At 40.1% G+C, this 26,329-nt stretch overlaps 1 protein-coding gene across 2 annotated transcripts in view; it reads right to left on the bottom strand.

Annotated features, from left to right (window-relative positions):
- Positions 1-26,329, bottom strand: part of LOC121016478 (sulfotransferase 1C1-like) — a 43,542-nt gene that overhangs the window by 1,671 nt on the left and 15,542 nt on the right. For both annotated transcript variants that reach the window (XM_040454144.1, XM_040454145.1), the window contains 5 exons: positions 24,494-24,622; positions 5,490-5,587; positions 2,503-2,629; positions 1,464-1,558; positions 107-287 (listed from right to left, as the gene is read on the bottom strand). In XM_040454144.1, the coding sequence (XP_040310078.1) occupies positions 107-287; positions 1,464-1,558; positions 2,503-2,629; positions 5,490-5,587; positions 24,494-24,622 (630 nt within the window). The remainder of the gene's footprint in view (positions 1-106; positions 288-1,463; positions 1,559-2,502; positions 2,630-5,489; positions 5,588-24,493; positions 24,623-26,329) is intronic.

Here is a 26,329-nt window from a genome sequence, read left to right as displayed (position 1 = left end):
CTGACAAGAATGTATAATGGGGCAAGAAACATTACTGGAAAATCTAAGCAGAGCATGGGGACCACAGAGTCCAATCTGGCATCTGAGAATATGAATCTTAACGTACCTTTCCTCATAAAAGGGGAGATAGAGTGGTCCAGGAAGCTGATAGGCAAAGTGGTGTAGTTGGCCATTGGGTTGTGCTTCATTACATCAAAGGAGGTGTGATAGATGATTTTATTCAGAATTTCCTCTGGTATTTCTTTCTCCAAGAACTTCAAAATCTTCTGAATTTCCCGCTTTGGGTCCTGTATGTAGAATAGTTATACAAAGCAAATAATTTGAGTTTTCCATTAAGGATGACATTCTGTGTGGACAAACAGTGTTTGGGGAGAAATGAGTTAAGGGATCAGTTCAAATATATTCAATAAACATCCCTCAAGTGACGACTATGTGCAATGGTGCTGCCAAGATACAAAAATGAGAGCTGTTCCTGCCCTCAGGAGGCTCATGCTGCAATAGGGAGATGAATGTAGACATAACTAACTGTAAGAACTGGCCCAGAAAACATGCTGTCCACACACACACACACACACACACAGAGAGAGAGAGAGAGAGAGAGAGAGAGATCCATGAGATTTGTTGAAAGCAGCAATTATGTTTCCTGGTAGAGATAAGGAAAAGTTGTATAAAGGAGAAAAAATGTTGCAGGTGAGTCATGGTATGACCAAATTTAGTATTTGAGCTATAAAAGATGACAAAAAGTCTGTGAATTTAATAGAAGGTCAGTAAAGGGATGAATACAAAGGAATCTCAAGTTGATACAGAAATGTGAGTTCTTGTGCACTGGTTCTTTGATCAAAGAGTTGCAGAAAAGGAGCTGTAGCTTTTGATTAGATTTCTCACCATTGGCACAAGAAGTAGTTTAATTCTAGGACACTAACCTTGGGGTCCTGAGAGTGATTTTGTCATGCCTCTCATACACAATGATTTGAAATGGAAAAATCCGTTCTCTGTCCCAATATGTGAGACCAATCCTGCCAATGATTAAACTTCAGTTTGTGATGTGGGTCTGGGGTGTGGAAGAGGGAGAAGGAAACTGTCCCTGCACGTTCACTGAACACAACTAGGCACTTTGCATATGTGATCTTATAAATCCTTATAATAATTTCATGAGATAAAAAATGAGATGATACCCACTTTGTAGGTGAAGACATGGTTCATGAGTGTCAGAATTAATTCAACTATAAAGACATGTGATATTTCCTGAGGAGGAAGGATCTTTCAGAAACTTTGAACTGAAGCAAAGAAAATTGAGAAGAGCAGAAAAGTAGTTAGAACTTTCAAGGGTAAAACTGAGTCAAGAAGAGTGTCATGGAGAGAAAGGACTTGCACTGAAGGCTCTCCTGTGGGCAAGCCCACAAACAGGACCACGACTGTGGTTTGCTGCCCTGGAGAATATGGTAGGCTGCACTGCCCCTCACCTCCTTCATGTCCTCATAGAAGATGTAGAGAATACGGTGCTGGTCTTTTGCATCCCACCATCCCTTCACATGGTCATACCAGGAGCCCCATAGCACTGGAGGGAACAAGAGAGAAGTGTGTGTGGGGGGCATCAATATCAACTTGAAACTTATACAATGAGCATGGATGTCTCAAATAAAAGGGAAAAAGGCAAAGAAGACAAAGACTCTGGACAGAATTCTTATTTTCAGAAGACAGTTTTTTTAATATTTAGGGAGATGATAAGAAGTATTCTGTATTCCTTGATTTTATATTTCTTCTCTGGAACTTAATAGCACATTAGATACTGTGTAGTTGCCAGGAGTCATAATCTTTCTTTCTTTTGCATCACTACATGATGCCTAGATTAGTGTTACACAATAAACATTGTATCCTAGTAGGCTGATTTTCATTCTGGAAAATCTATAATTACCAGATATTTGGGCACCTTTACTCTCTGTAATGGTGAATGAGAGGAAGAGAGGTGCACTGGGTGTCTTCTGTTGGCCCTGCCAAATCCACTCTGCACCCTCCTCCACCCTGTGAGGTTGACCTCTAGGGACTGCGTCGATGCCTCCTTTGTGCTCAGACTTCCACCTGGGCTTTGCCAGGAAAAGGTACTCAGAGGCTTTTGGGGGTAAAGGAGAGTAGGGAAGGTATGTTTATTTCCCTGATGCTCTTCCTGTTGGGTAACTGTTGTGGTCTGTTTCCCTTAATGAAGGCTTCAGCTCCTGTTAAGGGGCCCTGTCCTTTTTCCAGGGGGCAATGGCTCCCTGCTCGTACTCACCCAAGAACACTGTATTATCACCTGTTTGTTTCTTTAAACTCTGCCCGTAGCTTTCTAAATAGTCTCTTGTTTAAATTCTCCCCAAATGATCCAGTTTGAGTGTGCCATCACACCCTCCCATGACCTTGATGACTACAATCATTCACTGAAAACCCATCCTTTCTGAAGTCAGTAGTGAACAAGGAAACATGAATGAATAAGGACACATGCACCCACAATTTCCTTTCACTTACCTTTACCAGCTTTGAATGCCTCAACAAACTCCTCCCATGTACCAGGGTTAGGTAGTAGTGCAGCCATTCTTGAGTAATGGTAGTAGGACACCACAGTGTCTTTTGCATTTCTAGCCACATAGATAATCTGAAATCAGCCAGTAAGTGATTGAGACAGAGAGAAAACAAAACACAGAAATATTATTGCTCAATGCAGAGGACCTTAGTATTAGAAGAATCTTAGACTATCCCATTTGAGTATCTGAACGTGTGTGCCTTTTCTGTGATCGGGATGACCACATTTTCCGGTTTGTCCAGAGTTCCAACATATATCTGTGGTTTCAGATAATGATTAGGAGCATCCCTCCTTTTCTTAAAAGTACCCTGGTTTGCCCGATAAATACTATGGTCACCCTAACTATGATATTCCTGGAGGCTAAAGAGGCCCCTGTGTTTTTTTCCAGTGTGTAAGGTAGGTCCTCCTTGGCTTGCACTAAGTGAGGACTCTAGGTTATTTTATGGGGGGTAGCTAATGCAGTCAGCCATTTGGTCTCATCTGCACATGATGAACCGCAGCTTTGTAGATTAATGATATCACTCCTACTTTTCATTTGTGGTAACATTGCAGGACTTTTGACGGCAGTGCTAAGTCTCCCTTTGGAGCTGCTTGTGATGATTCTTTTCATTGGAAAAGCAGGGGTGTGGTCTGGCTGGGGAGATGTCACCTCTTTGCTTTGTGTCCTGTGGTTCCCTTTTTCCCACTCACTGTCCAGGCTCTAATGCCCACCTGTGCTGCTGTGTGCATTCTCAGCAGAGCTGGAGAGGAGGAGCCCATTAATGGTGTCACAAGCATTTTCCCATGTCTCACTTACTGAACAGAATTTCTGTGTCCAACACAACCATTCACCCAGTGGTATTTCTCTCTCAGCCAATCTCCCCAGGCTCTTGCTTTCCCAGCTGCCTTTCCCCCACTGCTGTCTTAGAGGAGCACAGACCCAACATGTTTCTCTGCCTCTTTTCCTACTGCTTGATTTTTCTCTGATATTTGTGAAAGCATGTAGGGAACCAAAAAGTGTGACACAGCTGCACCATCTTATAATGTAAATACATTTCTTAATGCTGGTGTTGGTTACTGCCTTTTTGTAAAATTGAGTAATTGTGAAGGGGCAGTCTGTGCTAGACGGGGAACATATCCAGTGTGCTTGTGGCAGGAGTCTGATGACTGGATATGACCTAATGTCCAGGACATTTTCTGAGAGCCTGCTGACTTATCTGTGTGAATCCCTCATGGCTGCTGTAACAAATGTACTGGCTTAAACAATAAGAGATTTATTCTCTTATGGTTCTAGAGGCTAGATTTCACTGGGCTCAGGTCAAGCTGTTGGCAGGGCTGGTCCCTTTGGTGGCAGTAAGGGAGAATCCCTTCACTTGCTGTTGCTAGCCCCCAAAGGCCACTTGCATTCCTTGGCTCTTGACCCAATCCCTGGCTTCACTTTTCACAGCTCCTACTTTTTACTTTGATCTTCTTGTCTCCCTCTTCTAAGAATCCTTTTGATGATATTTAGGGCCCACCTATTAATCTAGGATAATCTTCTCATCTCAAGATCCCCAACTTAATCAAATCTGCAAATCTCATTTTACCATATAAGGTAGCATTCACAGGTTCTGTTGATTAGGACATGGATATCTTTATGGGATGGCTATTTAGCTTACCACTGCATCATAAAATGAAAATCTTGGCCTAAACTCTCTAATGTCACTTCCTGCTCAAATAATCCACAATTCTAGACAGATAAAAGGAGGTGCCATCATTGAGATTTTTACATTTTTAGAAGGCTGATTTTTATAAAAAGAAGGTGCTAGTATGATGACTAACAAAATGCTATTATTTCTTCTCACATTGAATCTATAATACCATTTGGAAATAATATTGCTTGTTGAGCATCAAGAGTCACATGAGTTATCTACCTGTGGGAACAAAGCAGGAAGTTTTCACAAATCAAAATGACCTGGGTGTAATCTCAGAGAAGCAGGGAATGAATGGGATAGCATATTGGAATGTGGAATCTTATTCAATTGTATTGTACCTTGTTTGGAGATGGGAGATGGGCAAGATGAAGATCTGGTGACTCATGGAAGCCCAGAAAAAAAAAAAAAGAGTCAAAAGCAATCACTTGCCCTGTGTATCTGAGCACCACACATAGGGGAAATTGTCTTGACTAAATAGACTTGACCCTTATGGTTTTCTTGGTAAGGGTTCAGTCTGGGTTTCTAAAGTAGCTTGCCTGCAAGGAGAAGATGTTCTGGTATAGTTGATAAAAACATTTTGATTCTGCTGGATGGCTACACTTTTCACTGCAAATTGATAAGTCCGTATTTTGCTTATATTCCAGATTTCATTGACTTTAAGACTCACTGATGAAGCATATATCAAAAAGCAACACTAGCATTTTGCTTTACATTACACATTGATCCTGAATTTGGAAGGTCAAAATAAATGAAAATTTTTGAAAACGGAGGACATAGTGTTATAACAGTTCCTGGGAGCTTGCTCCACAAGATATTCTGTAAGGGTGGTCAATGTAGTATCATGGTCTTATCGTTGTTCATCTTTCTTTGTATTGCTCTACCTTTCCCTTCACAAGTTTTCCCTAAATAAATCACTTTTATACCTTGGCTTTTGCTTCTTAGATGATTCAAACTAAGATAAAAGCCTTCTTCAGGAAATATGTGCTTTGTTTCACAACTTGTTGTCTTTGGATGTGGGTTCACTGGCAGCTAATCAGAATGATTTTGTATGAAAACTTCCTAGTATATACCCAGAAATAATATTTTGAAAGAAAGTTGGATCCAGGATGGAGTATGTGGGAATGTAGAGGTAAGGACACCATCTGCTGTATACCTTCATTGGTTATTTATCTTTCAACATCTTTGATTTTTTCCACTTAGACAGAGATAGTGTTTGTCCATATGAACAAAATTTGGCTCGAAGAGTTGGATTTTCCTACCTTTGAATTTTCTTTCCAGAAGGAAGGTGGCAGCAACTGAACAGGAAGGTGAGTCTTCATAGTTCTAGGAGAAGGCATTTTTTCGGCCAGATCTAGACCTGGGAAAGAAGGCCACACCATTTGCTTGAACATTTTTCATCATCAGCCCCCTGAATTCAATATTATTGTTTGTTAAATATCTAGAATGAGATTTACCAAATAGTTGTCTTTGCCTAAAATTATGGTTTTACATGTCTAAATGCTTCCCTCCTGGTGACACCTCTACCATCCATTCAGGTAGAGGAAATCACTGATGAGATACCGGAAACCACCAAGGGAGGCAACATTACTCTTCTTATTTGATGGATTGGTTGTACTTGTGTGGGAAGATGAAGATGCTTTGGGAGGTCTGAGGATGGTGATAACTATGACCCCAACAAGCACTTGGATATTTTGTCCTTTGGGGTTTTCTATTACTGCAATGGAGAGTAGAATAAAGCAGATGGAGAAGAGCTGGTGTCCCTCTTGATGTAGGTGAATTACTGGCCAGCTCTACAACACAAGCAATTCCATTGATCTTTCTTCCAACCTTTACTTTCCAGGCCAAGAACTGCAACAGCCACTATCCAAACACCACACTGGTCTCTGTGCTAGGATGTATTTTCAGATGAAAAATTGAGCCTTACAGTAGTCAAGTAATTTCAGTAATTTCTCCAAGTTTGTAACTATGACAGCCAGGGCTGGAAATCAGTTAGGCTTTGGTGTGGAAAGCCAATGGAGTGGGGGGAGGTGGGGCTCAAGAGACTTCATGAAAAGCACCAGAAAGGCAAGGAACAATTAGATAAATCACAACCAAATCCTCCTTGGAAACAGAATGTCCAATCCTGAGTGTTAAAATACCAAATATAGGCTGGGGTTTGGCCAAACACAGTACCAGTCTCAGGGAGGGGGCTTGTCACTGAGGCAGAGAGGCAGCCTTGGTTGGAGAAGCACAGCTTCTAGTGGCGAATCAGAAGGAGGAGGCACCCCCTGGAGACCTGGCAGTGATGGGAAATAAGGAAGTAAGAGAAAGAAAAATAAAGATCCTGCAGAAATGAAAGAAACAGCATGCCAATTCTTCCTCCCCACCAACCACCAATGCTGTCCATGAACAAAACTGCACAGTAGAGGGCCGAATGGACAGAAGAGGGTGCTTTCAAACTAGAAATTATGACAATAAAATGAATACAAACATAAAAAAGCAGATCTCATGAATACAAAACTGCTATAAAAAACAGAAAAGGCAAACCGAAGCCTTTAACCTGATGAAAATTCTCTCCCCAAAACCAACTACAATCCTAAACAAAATTGTGATACAATACTCCAATCTTGATTAAATATCCAAAACAAACGTTTGGGAAAAGGAACAAACAACTCAGAAATATAAAAATTAGGAAATGAAATAGACAAAATTTATTTATAAAAATAAATAAAATAAAATATACAAAAAAAGAAAAAGGGATAAATGAGAAAAGATTTTATGGAACTGAGAAAAGAAAAAGCACAATAACATAAGAAGGGAAGATTAAATCATAAGGTTGACAATGAAGGATAGGTTTGAAAGGAAATTTAAAAAAGGATGTTGAAGAAAAGCAAGAAGGTAACCAAGAGATGGACAATGAGGTAAATAAACAAGTAAAAAGGGTCAGAGAGAAAGTGTCTGATCTGGAAGACAAGCCTGGCAGCTCTAACGTTGGTATAAACTGCAGTTCCTGAAAAGAAAATGAAAATGGTGGAATAGAACTAATATTTAAACTTATAATATGAACAAACTTTCTTGAAAAGAAGACTTGAATTTGTTGAGATTTTAGCTAAACTATTCCATAATATTGTCTCGTAATCCATTCTGGGTGGCCAAGCAGCCTACAGGGGCCTTGAGCATGCCAGTTCACGCCCCAGCTGCATAACAGTCGGCAGAGACTACCCAATGGCCCTGAGATCAACAGTGTCTGTTACCTCCCAAGGCCTTCCCTGGGAGCACCCCTTTAGATAAGACCCTTGTAGAGCCTACCAAAACCCTGATCCTTTTGGTTTGGATTGACTGTTCTGGACTTAGCCCAGAAGCCCCAAAGCTTTCCACTTATGGACCTTAATAAGGGCATGTGCCCCAGGTCCCATCTCTCTACCAGCATCCTGCCTTGACCCCTCATTTGGTCACTCAAGGCATGCCCTGTATTTCCTCCAGGACCAAGGAGTAGTGGACAGTGCTGTTTCAATTCCTTATGGTCTTTCCTTGAACTGAGGCTCACCAGACCACCAAATGTTAATTTAACAAAGTCACAATTAGGTTCACAAGTAGGATGGACTAAATCAGCTTGCTTTTGATAATAAGAAATGCATTTTAGTTTCAATGGCTTACTGACGGGCTTTATCATGTGCATAATTCCATGGGGGAGGAATCCACTGCCTACTGGAGTTTGGTTGCACTGCTTTGCCCTACTGCATACTGCCTTTTCAGAGAGCTGCCCCAAGTTTCCATCCCAAAAGTCCAAGTTACAAAAAAAGCAATGATAATTCTCCCAAACCTTGAGAGTATTGCTAATCAGAGCTGGTTTGAGGGGCCATGGATGTATTTCCCACTTATAAATGCCCAAGGTTACCCTCAGTGGCTGTTAGACTTTGAGCATGTTTCTCAGCTTGTAGTACAGACCCAGATGCTGACTGTTAGGGGCAACTGGCTAAGATTTTAGCAATATCCTGTTGCCCTTAGTTAACAGAAGGGAATATGTGAGTTGCACACCCGGCTCACATATAGGGCCACATAAATGTGCAGTGCCCCTAAGAGGAGAGGGACACTCCCTGTCTCTGATTGGCGGTGCTTATGGGATGTACTAGGACTCTAAGTTATAACTTGGATGATAGGGATGTCCTCACTGGGGAGGTAATGGCCCCTCAAAAAAGCAAGAGTGGCTGGGTCCCACGGTCCCTCTGTCACTGCATACCTTACTGCTGTGGCAGTTTGTCCCCTGACCCTATGAGGTATCAGGGGTCCCACTCCTGGTGTATAGGGGCACAAAATCTAATAGCCAAGTACAAATGACTTGAGCACCTGGTGCCTGCATCAACTAAAACTGTCTGAGGAAATTAGCAAGCTCTGTACTAAATGGAAAACACTCATAGAGGTGCTGTGGGCACTGCTCAGTGTTGTGGTGTACCAACAGACCAAGGGACTGGTTCTATACTCTAGGGACCTGGGGCCAGCCCTAATGATTCTGCCACTGCTGGTCTGATGGAGACTAACACTAAACCCAGTGAAGTCAATTGGGACAACCTGGAGAGGGAAGCAGCAGGTATTGGCCACTGGGGACGTCTACCACAGATTTTTCCAGTGAGGATTCAGAAAGTCAAATCAGTGGTGGGTAATAGAGAATTAGAAACTGAAATTTGAAGCTTTACACACCTCAAGATTAAAAATATCTGAAAGGACTGTAAAGCAGGAGGAAGGAAAAGGGGTTGACTGGCTGTTGAGAGTGTTTAATACTGACTCTGAGCTATTATTACTCAACTCACAGACATGAGTCAACTAGTCAGTATTTACAAGAAGCCCCAAATGGATAACTTTTTAAAAGTCCAAATTCTGGACAGACACAGATGACCCAACCTCCAACCCACAAGAGACTACCCCAGGACTAATTCAACCAGAATTAAAGCAAAAACTGCAGCCACAGATTGTCTCCATGTCCTAACTGGGATTTCTAATAACAAGGGAGAATCCAAACCCAAAGGCACAAGCCCCAAAGATATAGAGGGCAAATCCCACTCTCTGCTTACTTGGATTTTCAAGGTTTGTTGTGAAGTCTACCCTTTTATCATAGTTATTACTGCAAAGATTCAAAGCCAGTGGAAGATATTCAATGAGGCCCAACTCCTTTTCTGTATGATTGATATGGTCCTGTGGGTATATCACTCCTTTGAATATAGCAACCTATCCAGATGACCTGGATTTAATCTCCAATCTAAGGAAGTCCCAACTGATTATGAATCCAGAGAATTCTTCTTGCAGGGAGCCTCCACCAAATGACAGGACCAAACTTCATTTTAAGAGGACCTCCCATAATATTCTGGAGGCCATGCTGGGAATAGACTTGACAGTTCTTCCTTCATGAGGGAGACACTCTGCCAGCTGGGGGTCCAGATCTCATATCTGGACAGTTATGGTGCAAGCTCCTCTCAAAAACTCATGTTCGTTTTGAAAAAGATCCCAATCTCAATGGCCCAGATGACTTTAGGGGGTTTCAAAGCTCCCTCTGCCCCAAACAACATCACTGACCTGTGGGCCTGACAAACCCCCAGAGCATTACCCTAGAACTGAATGGTTCATGGAACTTGTCACCTCCTGGGGATAATTGCCTATTCATGACTCAGTAGTCCACAGGGACTAAGGCAGTAACCTGACATTCTTTTCTTTGTCAAACACCATAGCCCAAGTCATAGTAATCCCAGGTAATCCTTCTAAATTTCTCAAATAATCTCCTACAGCCTACAAATCAAAGCCAATAAAACCACAAAGGGAGTACAAGGAAAGCTGGCTATGGCTTTCCAAACCAGTTGCCAGTGGTGGTGGCCTCCCTGGCTCTCTTTTTCCCTATTATAGGTTTGCATGCACTTACTTCATGACATGCCTAGTAGAATAAATCCAAATTCCTGGAATTCTCATAAAAGGTGCCAGACAGTAACCTGCCCAATTGCCTCCTCCAGGAAAAAAACTAAATACACCACATTATTGACTGAGTATACAGGACCTAAGGTCTGTCATTAGAGATATACTTGAATTGGGGTCAGTAGGCCCCCCATCTCACACTTTAATAGCCCGGTCTGGTCAGTGTGAAAACTGGCTACCAGTTAATGGAGATTAACTATTGACTATTATTGGAGGGGGGGTGTCTGGGTGGCTCAATCAGTTAAGTGTCTGACTCTTCATTTCAGCTCATGTCATTATCTCATAGTTTGTAAGACTGAGCCCCACGTTGGGCTCTGTGCTGTGTGGAGCCCGCTTGGGAATCTCTTTCTCCCTCTATCTCTGTCCCCCCGACCCCCGTTCACCTCTCCCCTTCTCTCTCAAAATTAATAAACTTAAAAAAAAAGAAATACTTAAAAAAACACAATTGACTATCAAAACTTAAATGCACAGGTTTCTATCATTAAGTTTCCCATTCCCAGTATTATAGACATGGTAGATGACATCCAAAAAGCATGCGGTCCTTACTTTGATGTCCTAGATCTAGCCAACAGTGTTTCACTTGATCCTGATAATGGAAGACTCACAACTTCAATTTGCTTTCCGTTTCAAGGGCATTTTGAAAGTTTACTTGGGTGCCCATGGGTTATTTAAACATTTAAGCACCCTGCTTTTGCATATAACCAATGCAGACAAGATTTAAATTCACTCCAATTAACCCACTGTAGCCTTTGATATTATATAAGTGACATTCTCCCTTTGGAACCTTTTGAGGATGCCATCCAGGAGACTTACACTTAGTAATGTATTTATAGCAGAGAGGATGGGCCATTACCTTGCATAAGATCCAAGGACCAGCCACTTCTTTCAAGTTTCTAGACATAATGTGGCAGCTGAGGACTGTGAAGTTTCTCTCACTATAAAACACCAACTCCTTATAATTAAGCCTCCTGTTACATTATAGCAGGCAAAACACATATCAGGTGTCTTCACTTTTGGGGGGCAACACATTCTACATTTACCATTTTACTAAAACCTATTTGTGCTGTTAGATGCAATCCAGCTTCTTTCCATTTGGGAGAACCTCACCAAACTGTCTTGCATCTGGCCCAGCAAGCCATACAGCAGGTCCTGTCCTTAGTCTCTCTGGGCTCAGGCTTTTGAATTGAATAAGTGGAGATATTTGATTAGGCCTTGTGGAGTCTTGGGACTAAGCATGGCTTTATCTGACTGTCCATGGGACCTGGATCAAAGATCTGCCCCAGACAGCAGCTTAGCACATGCCACTTGAGCATGAAATTTTGGCAGTCCACTGGGCCCTTTTGGGAAAAAAGGCATTCATAGCCCACCCTGATTTGCAAAAAGTCCCCATCCTTCATTGGGTTAGCAATTCAACCCAGCAAAGGTTCAGCATGGTCCTGAGACCTCATTGTTAAAGTGAAAATGGTACCTTTAAAAAAGCTCAATCTGATGTCAAGGGCCTTTCCAGATTACAGGAGGGTGTGGCTCCTCAAAGCTCAGCCTCTTGCTTACTATTAATGAAGGCAACTGGTGGCACCCCCAATGTTGGCCCCTATAGCATTTTGAGAAGCTCCCTGGGACCAGTTGTCTGGCATGGAAAGGGAGTGAGTGTTCTTCACATACAGCAGTGTTGCCATCATACACAATGCTACCCACCAGCAGGCTGCAGTGGTCATCCCTAGTCAAGAAGGCCGCTCCTGGCTTGGCCCAGATGGCAGGGTTGGTGGCAGTGTGCTTGGTTCCACAACAGACCACAAAGTGAGACTCCCAAGGGCATATATTTTTACTGACTCATGAGCTCTTAGCCAGTGGGTTCTCAGTCTGGTCTGGATAATGGCAAAAGGATAATTCAATGTCTCTGGGTGTCTCCATTTGGAGAGGGACAGCCAATTCACTTCTGCCAATTATAGTCACTCATGTCTGCGTACAAATGCCAACAAACACCAGAAGCACATTCTAATAACATTGCAGACTCCTTGTTACAACATTCCAATAACATTCCAGACATAACCTCCATATAACTATTCCTCCAGAGATGCCATGCCCACCAGAAGAGCAGACCCCTATTTCAGGCCACAGGGGAGCAACAACACTCACTGATTGGGGAAACAGGCGTGGAATCCTTTTCACCCTTGCTCTATCCAAACTGGTGGTAGATAATTGATTGCTTCCTTGTCCCCAAACAAAACTCTGGAAGATTATCAGGTCAGTGTGACAACTTGTGATGGCAAATTTGTTGTATCAGGCTGCTGCCCTCTGCTGGAGCTAGTGGGTATGTAAACACCATCATCAATACCTTCTCAGGATGCCTACAGGCTGTTCTCTCCAGAAACACTGCTTCCTATTGCTCAATATCCTCCTTAACCAGATATGTGCTTGTCCCCTTAAACCCACCAGACATTACAGATTCAGATCAAGATAGCCTTCCACCTCCCAAGCAGTTCAATAATGGGCTCTGGAACATGGAATCTTGTGGAATTTCTGCCTAGCTCACTGGCCCCAAGCAGGTGGACGTATGGAGAAGAACAATGGCCTTCAGAGACATGCTTCTCAAATTTTAAACAGAAGGGAGGCCCCAAGTGGACAGAAATTTTCCTCGTGGCTCTAATACTGCTTGATTCCTGGCTCTCTTCCTACCCCCATACCAAATACATCTTCTCCAAAAACCCCCTTCTGGTACTGACAGGGAACCCTGACTCCTCTGACATCAAGGAGGATGTCATTCACTTCTGTTCACTGGATGAATGCTTCCCTCACCATTGTGATCTTTCCATTGCCTCACTGTCTTCCATATGCTGGCAACCTCATCAGGGGTGGATTGTACAATATGACCCTCTTCTAATAGAGAGCTCAATGGAACAAACCCTACCAAATTGCTTAGAGATCATGATTATCCCAATTTCTTTGGCATGGATGATGGTCCAGTATTAGCCACAAAGGTAAGGACACTGGCCTTGCTCAATATTCTGGTTTTAAGGCAGGTTAATTAAAGCAAATTCATAGAAAGTTTTGTGGGAGATTGAAATTATGGCTTCAGGGTCAACTAGTGGGATTGTGGATCTCAGAGAGAAGAAAAAGGTATTCTGCCCAGTGGATGCCAGTCACATTAAGAAATGAAGCCCCAAAAGAACCATAGAATCCAATGGTGGCTCTCAGTGGATGCAGGCCAGGTCTCTACCCCACCTTAAATGAAGAGGTAAATGACCTCTTGCTCCTAAGCAAACATGCTCCTCCTTTTGTTGCTATCCAGATTGCTTTCCCTGAAGGACACCCCACAAGCTAGTCAAATGCAAATGCTCTCTTTTACTGTGGCTACCTTGGATAATAGGGTTGTTGGTATATCCCTCCAGCCTAACTCTATCTCAGGAGATGAGCTGGAACAAAATTAGCCAGGTATACAACTGTACTGAACGATGGCTGAGCACCAAGTGTTGCAGGCTCTATGTAGCAGGGGTCAATTCAGCAGGCACAAATTCTGACCCAGAGTTCATCTCTTCTACATTAAATGGTGCCAATGGAAGTGATGCTTAAAAGAGTCATTCCATCCTTACACCATGCCTCAAATTATATTTACCCCAGGCCAAATAGCCCTACTGTCATAACCAAATCAGACCCATCTTGGCTGGCAGGTTTGTGCTCTAACCACCCTATCATAGTTTTCATGGGGTTATCTCTGGATTGTACATCTGCCATCCACAAAATATCCCTACTGTGAGCCTATCAATGTATCCAGAATCTATATGCATTATGGATGTGGTCCCCATAAAGTTCAGTCATGGATATTGCCTGCTCCTTTGCGAAGTGCACCCTAATGATCTAATGGATCCCAATGAGGTCTGCCCATCTAGTAGTAGAGTCCACACTTGTAGTCCCACCCTGAGACAGGCCTCTAGGACATGTATTTGGTATTTAACACCAGCAGCCACTTCTACCCTTCTTGGATCTTTACCTGGGAAACCACCCTCTCCTGGCCTCACCATCCCCAAGCACAGCAATGCCTCAGATGACACTGCCCCAGCCCAAGAGCTCTTGCTGCCATTAGAGTTGTGACTGCCTTACAGACAGCAATGCCACAACCCAAGGGAAAGATGAGAGACAATGTACTTCAACCTTACTTGACCTTGGGATTCCCACCTTGAGATCACCTCTGCCCCAGGAAGGAAATGACTGTGGTAACTGTCAGCACAGAGGCCTCCATTTGTAAAAATGCCTCCACTTGATGGAACCTGAAGACCTCATAGATTCTACTTTTCTGAAAGAGCTATCTGCTTCTCTGGAGAAACTTTCCTCCATCAAAACAATTGCAAAACCTCTGTTGACTGCCTGGTGGTGGTAGACATCATTTTACCTTTGTGGCAAGCCAAACAATGTATTCTTAACCACGCTAGCCAAAATATAACACTTCTTTGCAAAACTTTCTTAACCATGCATATCATAAAAAGTTGATTATTATTGATCAACTCTGAAACATACCAAACTAAAATTATTATATTTTAAGATAAAAAAAAATTCTTACTCCAGGTAAAAGATGAAATGGTTCATAAAGTCAAGAGAATTAAACTGGCATCAGACTTATCAAAAACAGCATACAAAGCAAGTAAACAGTAGAACATTTTCATGAAACTTAAGGAAAGAAAGTGTGAATGAAAGATATATCCAGGCAAGCTGTGCTTCAAGTATCAACACTATAGAAAACAGTTTAAAACATTCAAGAACACACACAGAATACAATATATATGCATTTTCCTGAACAATTCACTAGGGTAAGTTTGATTTAACCAAAAGGAAAACATTAGTACAAGGAGTGATAGTGAGAATTTCACATTATTTAATACTATAACTAAAACTTAAAAGGGATAAAGGGATAGGTGGAAGAACAATATGTAAACCTTATAGGCTGTAATAAAGTTGAAAGAATGCAACTTAAAATTTAGAGTAGGATTACTGGTGGTTGTATAAGTAACAGGGGGAATAAAAAATTCCTTTGAAACTGGCAGATCAGGTAGTAAAAGCTTAAGTAAGAAAAAAGAGGATTAAGTACTTATAAAAGGTGATAATAATACATAAGCAACCAATTGCTAGAAAAAACTTAAGAATTTCCTAAAGAAAAAAAAATGAAAAACTCCCACACAAAGCCATCCAAATTGGTAAGGAAGAAGTAAACCTTTAACTATTTGCAGCTGACATGATACTATATATAAAAAACCCCTAAAAACTCCACCAAGAAACTATTAGAACTGATAAATAAATTCATCAGAGTCACAGGATACAAAATTAATGTACAGAAATCTATTGCATTTGTATACAATAATAACTAAGCACCAGAAAGAGGAATTGAGAAAGTGACCCCATTTATAATTGCGTCAAAAATAATAATATACCTAGGAATACAGTTATCCAAGGAAGTGAAAGATCTGTACTCTGAAAACTATAAAACATTGATGACATAAGTTGAAGATGACACACAAAAAATGGAAAGACATTACATGCTCATGGATTGGAAGAACAAATATTGTTAAAATGTTCATACTACCCAAAGTAATCTACACATTTAATGCAATCCCTATCAAAATACCAACAGCACTTATTCTCAACAAATAATCCTAAAATTTGTATAAAACCACAAAAGACCCCAAATAGAACAATCTTGAAGAAGAAAAACAAAGCTGGAGGTATCACAATTCTGGACTTCAAGTTATACTACAAAGTTGTAGCAATCAAAACACTATGGTACTGACACAAACATAGACACATAGGGCGATAGACCAGGATAGAAAGCCCAGAAACAAACCCAAAATTATGTGATCAGTTAATCTTCAACAAGCAGGAAAGAATATCCAATGGGAAAAAGACTCATTCTTCAACAAGTAGTGTTGGGAAATTTGGACAGCTACATGCAGAAGAATGAAGCTGGATCACTTTCTTACACCATACACAAATATCACTTCACACTGGATGAAAAAGGCACCTGGGTGACTCAGTCAGTTGAGCATTTGATTTCAGCTTAGTTTATGATCTTGCAGTTTGTGAGTTTGAGCTCCACATCAGGCTCGCTGCTGTCAGCTCCTTCAGATCCTCTGTCCTCCTCTCTCTCTGTTCCTCCCCTGTTTGTGTTCTCTTTCTCAAAAATAAATAAAACTTAAAAAATGGGTGAAAGACCTAAATGTGAGACCTGAAACCATAAACATCCTAGAAGAGAGAACAGGCAGTAATTTCTCTGACATTGGCCATAGCAACATTTTTCTAGACATTACTCGTGAAACAAAGGAAATAAAAGCAAAAATAAACTATTGGAACCACATCAAAATAAAAATCTTCTGCTCAGAAAAGGAAACAATTAGCAAAACTAAAAAGACACCTTACTTAATGGGAGAAGATATTTGCAAATTATATATCTGATAAAGGGTTAGTATCTAAAATATATAAAGAACATATATAATTCAATGCCACAAAAACCAAGGGCACTTGCCACTAAAGTGGGCAGTTTTGCCACTAAAGTGGGCAGAAGACATGAATAGACATTTCTCCAGGAAGACTTACAGATGGCCAACAGACACATGAAAAGATGTTCAACATCACTCATCATCAGGGAAATGCAAATCAAAACTACAATAATGGGTGCCTGAGCGGCTCAGTCGATTGAGTGTTGGACTTTGGCTCAGGTCATGATCTTGCAGTTCATGGGCTTGAAACCTTCATAGCTCAGAGCCTGGAGCCTGCTTTGTATTCTGTGTCTCCCAATCTCTCTCTGCCCCCTTTTCATGCTCTCCCTGTCTCTTTCTCTCTCTCTCTCAAAAATAAACTTAAAAAATATATGTATATATTAAAAAAAATATGAGATATCACCTCACACCTGTCAGAATAGCTAAAATCAAAAACACAAGAAATAACAAGTGTTGGTGAGGATGTGGAGAAAAAGGAACCCTTTTGCACTGTTGGTGGGAATACAAACTGGTACAATCACTGTGGAAAACACCATAGAGCTTCCTCAAAAAATTAAAAACAGAACTACTCTACAATATAGTAATCACAGTACTGGGCATTTACTCAAAGAATATAAAAACATTAATTCGAAAGGATATATTGACCCCTATATTTATTACATCATTATTTACAATAGCCAAAATATGGAAGAAGCCAAGTGTCCATCAATAGATGAATGGATAAAGAAGATGCAGTATTACTGAGCCATAGAAAATAATGAACTCTTGCCATTTGCAATGAGGTAATGACATGGATGGAGCTAGAGTGTATTATGCTAAGTGAAATAAGTCAGTCAGAGAAAGACAAATACCATATAATTTCACTCATATGTGGAATTTAGGAAACAAAACAGATGAACAGAAGAAAAATTAAAAAAAAAAAAGAGAGAGACAAATCAAGAAAAGACTCTTAACTATGGAGAACAAGCGGATGGTTACCAGAGGGGAACTAGATGAGGAGATGGGTCAAATAGGTGAAAGAGATTATAAATACACTTATTGTGATGAGCACAGAGTAACATATAGGATTGTTGAATCACTGTATTGTATACCTGAACTAATATAGCACTGTATGTTTACTATAATTGGAATTAAAATAAAAAACTTAAAAAAATAAAAACTCCCACACATTTTTTTAAAAAAAAGAAAAACAAAAAGGATATAACAAATAGGGAAAGAAACTAAATATTTCTTATTGCACATGACAATATTGTCACTAGCTAGACACCAAGACCTGATCTTACCCACCTGCTTGTAACCACCACCATTTGTCTCACATTTTCCGTCAAGCTCTTCTTTTCAGCTTATCTCTTAACTCGGGCAAAAGACCCAATGGTCGTGGCATCCTGTGATGGAAACCAAAACTATCCCTCAAGCAATAACGACTGCCCTGATGATGAGCTCCAACTGGCCCAGACCACCCAGACCAGTTTGAGCTCAACATTCAACTCACATCTGTGCAGATGGACCATGGAGTGACCTGTGGAGTGACCAACAGTTACCTTTACTTCATTATAATATTAAAATCTCCACCCAAGGAGGAGCACAGGCCTCATTAACATAACATGCAATGTATGTATAGGCATGTTTCCTTAAGGCGCATGCATGACGTTATGCCTCCCCCTTAACATACATGACAAAACTCCCCTTTCTGAATATTTATCCTAACCCTAAATAAAATGAACCCATTTACCCTTGTTGTGAGAGTCATGGCTTTGGAAATTATTCCCCATGATCTCCTTATTTGCTGCAAATAAAGTTTCCTTTGTGTGACAGCTCTACCTGGTGTAGTTTTTATCTGTGAGTCACTAAGGAGTAAACTCATGTTAGTTTGACATATGACATATGATATATGACATAATTGTGAACAAACATATCAGTCATATCAATAAATGTGAGTGGGATTAAATCATCTATTATAAATAGATGATTCAAGGGGTGCTTGGCTGGCTCAGTTGAAACAGCACATGACTCTTGATCTTGGGGTTGTGAGTTTGAGCCCCATGTTGGATATAGAGATTACTTAAGTGAATAAAAATAGGTTCAAATTGGCTCATAAGAGAAAACCCAATCATATGCAGCATAGAAGACACACCTAAAACACAAGAAAGAGTAAAAATAAAAGGGTAGATAGATATACAAAATGCAAATGGAAACTACAAAAAAGCAAGGATTATGATATTATCAGATAAAGTAGTATTCAACCCCAAAAGCATTATATAAGAGAAGAAAGGAACTCTAGAGGTGCCTGGGTGGCTTGGTCAGTTAAGGGTCTGACTCTTAATTTTGGCTTAGGTCATGATCTCATGGTTCATGGGATTGAGCCCTGCATCAAGCTCTGTGTTAACAGTGCAGAGCCTCCTTGGGATTCTCTCTGTCCCTCTCTCTCTGCCCTTCCTTGTGCATGTACTTGTGTGTGCTCTCTCTCTGTCTCAGCATAAATAAATAAACTTAAAAAAAAAAGAACTTTATAATGCTAAAGTCTCCATTATAATAATACAATAGAAAAATCATGAATATTTATGTACCAAATAACAGAATAACCACTTATATAAAACAGAAACCACAGTAGATGTAAGGAAAAATAGAAATACACTAATAATAGGATGTTTAATTCTTAGTACATGACAAGTCAAGTGGACAAAAAGAAAAAGCATATATAAGATTTAAGCAACATACAGAATATATTAGATCTGGATAATAGAGAATGTATTTTCTCAAGTGCACACAGAATATTCATAAAAATTGATAATATAGTACAAATGAATAATTTTCAAAAAGGTGGAATACTACAAACAACACTCTTTGATCACAAGTGCAATAAAACTAGTAATTAAATACAAAGCACCCCCCCCCCAAAAAAAAACACCCTTCCATCTGGAAATTAAAAACATCTACTAAATGTCTCTGGTGTAAAATTACAGGAATTCTGACAAATGTGGTAAAATGAAATGTAAAGAAAACACTACATATCAAAACCAAATATATTTAAAATAGCAATCGAGAAAAATGTATAGTCATAAACAGAGAATGGCTGAAAATGAATGGATTAAATCCCCAGCTCAAAGAACACTGACAAAATTCAACAGTGATTTATGATTAAAGACTCTGAGAAAATAAAGAATTGAAGGGAGCTTCTTTGCCCCGATAAAGAATATCTACAAAAAAGCTTTAGCTAGCATCATACTTGATGGTAAGACCTGGATGCTTTTCCCTTAAGATCAGGAAGAAGACAAGGATGTTTGTTTTCATGATTTCTGTTTGACATTGCACTGGAGGCTCCAGGGAATGCAGTAAAGCAAGGACAAGAAAATAACAGATATCCAGACTGGAAAGGAAGAAGAAAAATATTCACTATTCACAGAACACGTGATGGTTCATGTAGAAAACCCAATAGAATATACAAAAAAGTTACTAGAGTCAATAAGCTAGGATGCAGGATACAAGGTCCAATACAAATAGCAATTATATTTCAGTATACCAGCAACAAATAAAGATTAAAATAGAAAAATGCCATTTATAATAGCATTAAATAAACATTTTTAGGGTTAAATTTGATTGAAGATGTGCCAGACCTAAGTGATAGAAGGTACCAGACACCAGCAAGGGAAATTAAACAAAGCCTAAATAATTGAGATGAACCACATTCCCAGATCAGAAATCCTGATTTTGTTATGGTAATACTTCTTCCCAAACAGATCAATAGATTCAATGCAATCCCAACCAAATATTGGAATATATTTTTTTCCTAGAAACTAACAGCCTGATTCTAGAATTTACAAAGATCCTAAAATAGCTAAAGCAACTTTGAAAAAGAAGAAATCTGAATTTATAATACCTAATTTCAAAGCTTATAAAGCTACAGCAAGCAGAAGGTGTAGTGTTGGCATAGAGATAGACACAAAATGGAGAGGAACAGAATAGAAAATCTAGAATATACCTATACATATATGGTTAGTTGATTTTGGAAAAGAGGCCAAGGTTATTCAATGGGAAAAAAAGATATATTTTTTTTCAACTAATGGTGCTAGAATAGTTGACCCAATCAATAATGGGTTTTCAATAGGTATTATTTTAAAAATAAAAAAATAACTTGGGCTTGAGAGTTAATAATTTGCTCAATGTCACCCAGATAAACATTTGAAGCTGGATTATTTGATTCCAAAGTCTATGGCTTTTCATCATTGGGTTGTCATCTATTACAAAAGCTAGTATTTGCCACTATTTACTTTATAAAAACATGTCCTTTATTCTTAACTGATTTCAAGCTCTTCAAGGGTGCTGTCTGTGACTGTGTGCTGTTTCCTTTTTTTTTTTTTTAATTTTTAAGTTTAATTTTGTGGTTTTTTTTTTTCAAACTTTTACTTACATTCTAGTTAGTTAACATATAGAGTAATAATGGTTTCGGGAGTGGAATTTAGTGATTTATCACTTACATATAACACCCAGTCCTCAACACAGCAAGTGCCCTCTTTAATATCCATCACCCATTTAGCCAATCTCCCACCCACCTCACCTCCATCAACCCTCAGTTTGTGCTCTATGGTTGAGTCTCATGTGGTTTGTTTCCCTTTCTTTTTTTCCCTTCCCCTATGTTCATCTGTTTTGTTTCTTAAATCCTACATTTGATATCTGTGTATGTGTGCTGTTTCTTAGTATCTTTGGTGTGAAGTGTAATTGTTTGTTAATGATAATGATGCTATATATATAATTTTGTTGGATTCTGTGGTTGACTGGTTATAGATGAAATATATTTGATGATAATCCTCTATGCCAAAGGAGCACAATCACAGAGGAATATGGTTCTTAATCACTGGATGCTAGGAGTCCTCACCCTGCCTTCTCTGTGTTATACATTAATGATCACTCTCGAATTCCCAATCACCAGTAGGAAGTAAGCTGTCTGATGTTACCCAATTGCATATTTTATTTTATTTTATTTTATTTTATTTTATTTTATTTTATTTTTAGATTTTCTGTTAACAAAATTTCTTTTTTTTAAATTTCTTTTTAAAAATTTACATACAAGTTAGTTAGCATATAGTGCATCAATGATCTCAGGAGTAGATTCTTTAATGCCCTTTACCCATTTAGCCCAATCCCCCTCCCATCTGGTAACCCTCTGTTTGTTCTCCACATTTAAGAGTCTCTTATGTTTTGTCCCCCTCCCTGTTTTTATATTATTTTTGCTTCCCTTCCCTTATGTTTATCTGTTTTGTATCTTAAAGTCCTCACATTAGTGAAGTCATATGATCTTTATCTTTCTCTGACTGACTAATTTTGCTTAGCATTATACCCTCTAGTTCCATCCATTTAGTTGCAAATGGATTTCATTCTTTTTGAATCTTATGGGAGTCCTCTGTGCTTCCTGGATTTTGATGTCTGTGTCTTTCCCGGGTTAGGAAAGTTTTTCTTTTTTTTTGAAAAGTTTTTTTTGCTATGATTTGCTCACATAACCCTTATACCCCTTTTTCTGTCTCTTCATCTTCTGGGACTATGATTCTGATGTTTTTCCTTGTTAATGAGTCACTGATTTCTCTAATTCTTAAATCGTGACCTTTTGCCTTAGTCTCCCTCTTTTTTTCTGCTTCATTATTCTCCATGTTTGTCCTCTATATCACTGATTCACTGTTCTGCCTTACCCATTCTTGCCACCGTGGCATCCATTTGACATTGCAGCTCAGTTATGGCATTTTATTTCATCTTGACTAGCTTTTACTTCTTTTATCTCCACAGAAAGGGATTCTAATCTATTTTTGACCCCAGCTAGTATTCTTATTATCATGATTCTAAATTCTGGTTCAGACATCTTGCTTGTATCTGTGTTGATTAAGTTCCTGGCTGTCATTTCTTCCTGCTCTTTCTTTTGGGGTGAATTCCCTCATTTCATCGTTTTGAAGGAAGAAAAGGAATTAATAAGGTAAAAATTTTTTTAGTTAAAAAAATTAAAAACAACACACACACACACACACACACACACACACACACACACACAAATCAAATAAATGATGTTAGGCCCTAGGTGTGTTTTGGTCTGGTTTTTGAAAGAAGCTTGATAGATTAGAGAAAAGAGAGGGGGAAAAAAAAAGAAAAACATTTGAAAATTTGAAAAAATGAGTAGAATGAAATAAAATGAAATGATGGAATAGAATTTGAAAAATTTTACAAAAAGATAAAAATATATAGTAGAAAAAAGTTAAAGAAAAATATTTTTAATAAAAATGGAAAATAAAAATAATTTTTTTCTCTTTCTGTTTACAAGAAAAAGAAAAGAAAGGAAAAAGGAAAAAAAAAGAAAATTGAATAGATGGACCAGTGAACGACTGAAATACGACTGAAATTACATCATTTTCTCCTAGATGTCAAACTATGAAGCACTTTATAGTCCGTAAACTAAGCAGGCAGAGAGAGATGTGTTCCTGAAGAGCAAGATTGGCCCAATTGGGCTAGGCTTAGTGTAGTGGCTCCATTCTCCAGTAGGTGGTGCTGCTTAGCTTACTGGGGTGGATTGTTGTGGCACTTGTAGATGTGTACACGCATGCACAGGAGGGGTGAAAATGATGCCACCCAGTTACCTAGTCTCTAGTATCAGTACTCTGTTCTCCCCAATCAGCAATTGTGCACCCATCCTTTGTCTCTGGCTTCCATCTACTGCCTGCTTTTACACTGTCTGTGACCATGCCATCAGGTTGCCATGTGGCACCTCTCTCCTGAGTTCTATCTCAGATGTGGCTGTGTTTCCTGACGCCTCGCTTCTGAGGGACTGCAGCTTTGACCCTCTGGAGGAGGGTCTCACCAAGCAATGGCCGGGTGCTGGCTGCACCCAGGAACGAGGGACCGAGCTGCTGCAATGGCAGCTTTGTGGGACCGAGCTGCTGCCAGTGCCCAGAGACTGGGGCTGGGTGTCAGCCTTCCCCAGAAAAAGTTCACATGATCATGTAGCAGCAGCATTTCAGGGATTATGGAAAGTCACAACACACATCTGGCACCAGGCTTCACCCTTAATGACCTTGTTCCAGCAGCAGCAAATGTGGTTGTTCTCTAGGGTCTGCTGGGACCAGGTGGCCACACAGCCTCTACCAAATGATTTCCAGCAGGGGAACCACTTTTCCTCATGTGGCCTGAGGATCCCCAGACCTCACTCTGCTCCTGGGAATTTGCCCTTCCCACCAAAGCACTGCCAGGTATTGAGCTGCAGAGTTTCAGACCCTTCACTCCCCCTGTTTATAGAGTCTCAATGGAATTTAAACCCTCTCCTTTCTCCTTTCTCCCTTTTTAGTTCAGTTTCTGCAGCTGTTTCCACTTTTCCACTTTCTCTCCAGATGCTTGGGGGGTTGCCTTTCCTGTACTCTCCCCCCATTTCTGTCCTCTCTCCTCAAGCAAAAGCAGCTCCCTGCTCTCCATGGCTTCTCTCTCCCCAGTTCACCTCTCCACACCATATACCTGCTGAGTTCTCTGGTGCAGGTTGTGCAGATTGTTGTGTTAATTCTCAAATAAGTTTTCTAGGTGTTCAGGATGGTTTAGTGTTGATCTGGCTGTATTTCATGGACATGAGGTGCAAAATAAAACTTCCATGCTGTTCTGCCATCTTGGCTCCTCCCCAATCATATATTTTAGAAGAAGAATTTAAGAGTATTATTTCCCAGTTGAAGTGAGTACTTTGATCGTAACGTTTTCCCCAGTAACCTTGAAATATTTTCCAGAAGGTTGATTGTAGAAATAATTCTATTCTCAGATGCAAACTCACCTAACACAGTAGTCATGGGTCTTAGCTACAACATCATAGGCCTTATTTGGGCACTTACCTGAGTTGAAGGGTGGGGGTAGAGTCCACTCAATGAAAGGATGCCGGTCAAAGGTGTTAGCCCGTTGGCACTTCTGCACATCTCCGTCATTTTGGATCATGTCCACAATCTCCTGTGTCCAGGTGGTGCCTAGAGGCAATACTGATTGTCAATTCCATCCACTCACTGCACAGTTCAATTCATTTCCTTGATTATTTATGTATTCAGTAAAATTTACATTTGCTGAGTGTTAAACAGAATCAGCTTACTTACCTTATTCTCTTTAATTCCCAGTGCCTTGCATAGGGCTTTGCAACTGGTAAATGTAGTCTGAGTGAATGAATACTGAATCAAGTGAATGTAGGGACATACAGAGATGAATTAGCCACCCTCCCTGTCCTATGACATTTACAATCTTTTTGGAGGAGATAAGATAGGACAGTGACTGATTTTTGCCTAGATTATATCCATTCTTCCTTTCTTTCTCAAGTTAATAGATCCTTAATTTTTAGCTGGGCATATAGCTACTTGCCTCAAAGGTAATATTTTTCTTTCATGATGTGGCCATGTCATTTTGGGAAGTTGTCTTTAAAGGGAAGGGACATGAACTTACTCCTCCCTTCCTACCTTCTTGCTGCTTTTTGGAATGTGCATGTGATAGCTAGAGCTCCAGGAGTCAGATTGGACAATAAAACCAAAAGCTACACCTGGAGATGGTGCAGCAGAAAGTTAGAAAAAGCCCAGGTCTTTGATGATCAAGGCAGCCACCATTTCATAACTGACTACTAATTCTCCAGACTGCTTTTTCTTTTGTGTTATTTTGGGTTTTTGACACTTCTGGCCAAATTGAATCCAAACAGACACAGAAGAGGAATGGACATAGACATATAGATAGGCAAAGAGGTAGACTGTGCTCATTGTCCATCAGATACCCATTTTCCTCTTTACATCAGAAGTATTTGTGTCTTTCTGGCTTTTAGCAAAACCTGCTCCTTACTGATACATATGACATATACACAGATAACTAGAAGATGAACAGTATATAGTAAGAGCCAGAAAGGATGTGCAAAGGGCTAGAGGACTGGTCTACAGAGGAGGAGATCCAACTTGCTGTGGAAGAGGTCAGTAAGGCTCAGCTGAGATGGCTTTGGAGTGTAGAGTCAAGCAGGACAGAATGTGCATTCACATTAAGAAGCCAGGGCATCCCAGGCAGGGAGCCTCAGGAGCAGGATAAAGAGTCACATTTCCTCACTGGGAAGTAAAAGCAGGCTCACAGTGGGTAGGAGGTGGTAGGGAAGGTGAGAGAATAAGGCTGGAGACTTGGGGACTGTCTTATGAGGGGCTTTGGGACTGACTGCATAATTTCAAAGGTGAGCTGAAAAACATTTCTGCTCTGAGGTGCAATGCAAATTCAAATTCAGTTCTGGGCAGGAGAAATGTCCTGTGCAAATCAGACAGAGAAGGAGATTCTTGAAACAACTGAACCCTGATGACAGGAAGACCCTTCTCTAGTTTAAGTAATGCTGAATCATGAGAACAGAGTGAGGTTAAGGAGGGAATTCCCAGCCAGAGAGGACAGGAACAGTCTAATGAAGGTTTGAAGAACTGTAGTGACCAGACTATTTTCTGAGTTCTTTCTGGTTATGAATACCTAGAGTCCCTCTTGGTGAGTCAAATGGTCACTGGGACTTTCCCAAACTGGCTACATCTTCAACTTCCATGCCTCACTCAGTCACTTGACATAAGCACAGGTAATGCAGGGGGATCATCAATCATTCCTGGAGCTTCCCCAGTTAGGATTCTCCCAACCCTGTACAAGCCTGGGAACCCTTGCCTTTTCAGACTTTCACTTTTGTC

The sequence above is a fragment of the Herpailurus yagouaroundi genome, unplaced genomic scaffold, assembly GCF_014898765.1.
Source record: "Herpailurus yagouaroundi ecotype Mexico unplaced genomic scaffold, PumYag 210, whole genome shotgun sequence".
Lineage (NCBI taxonomy): Eukaryota > Metazoa > Chordata > Mammalia > Carnivora > Felidae > Herpailurus > Herpailurus yagouaroundi.
This window is presented reverse-complemented; position numbering and strand designations above follow the sequence as displayed.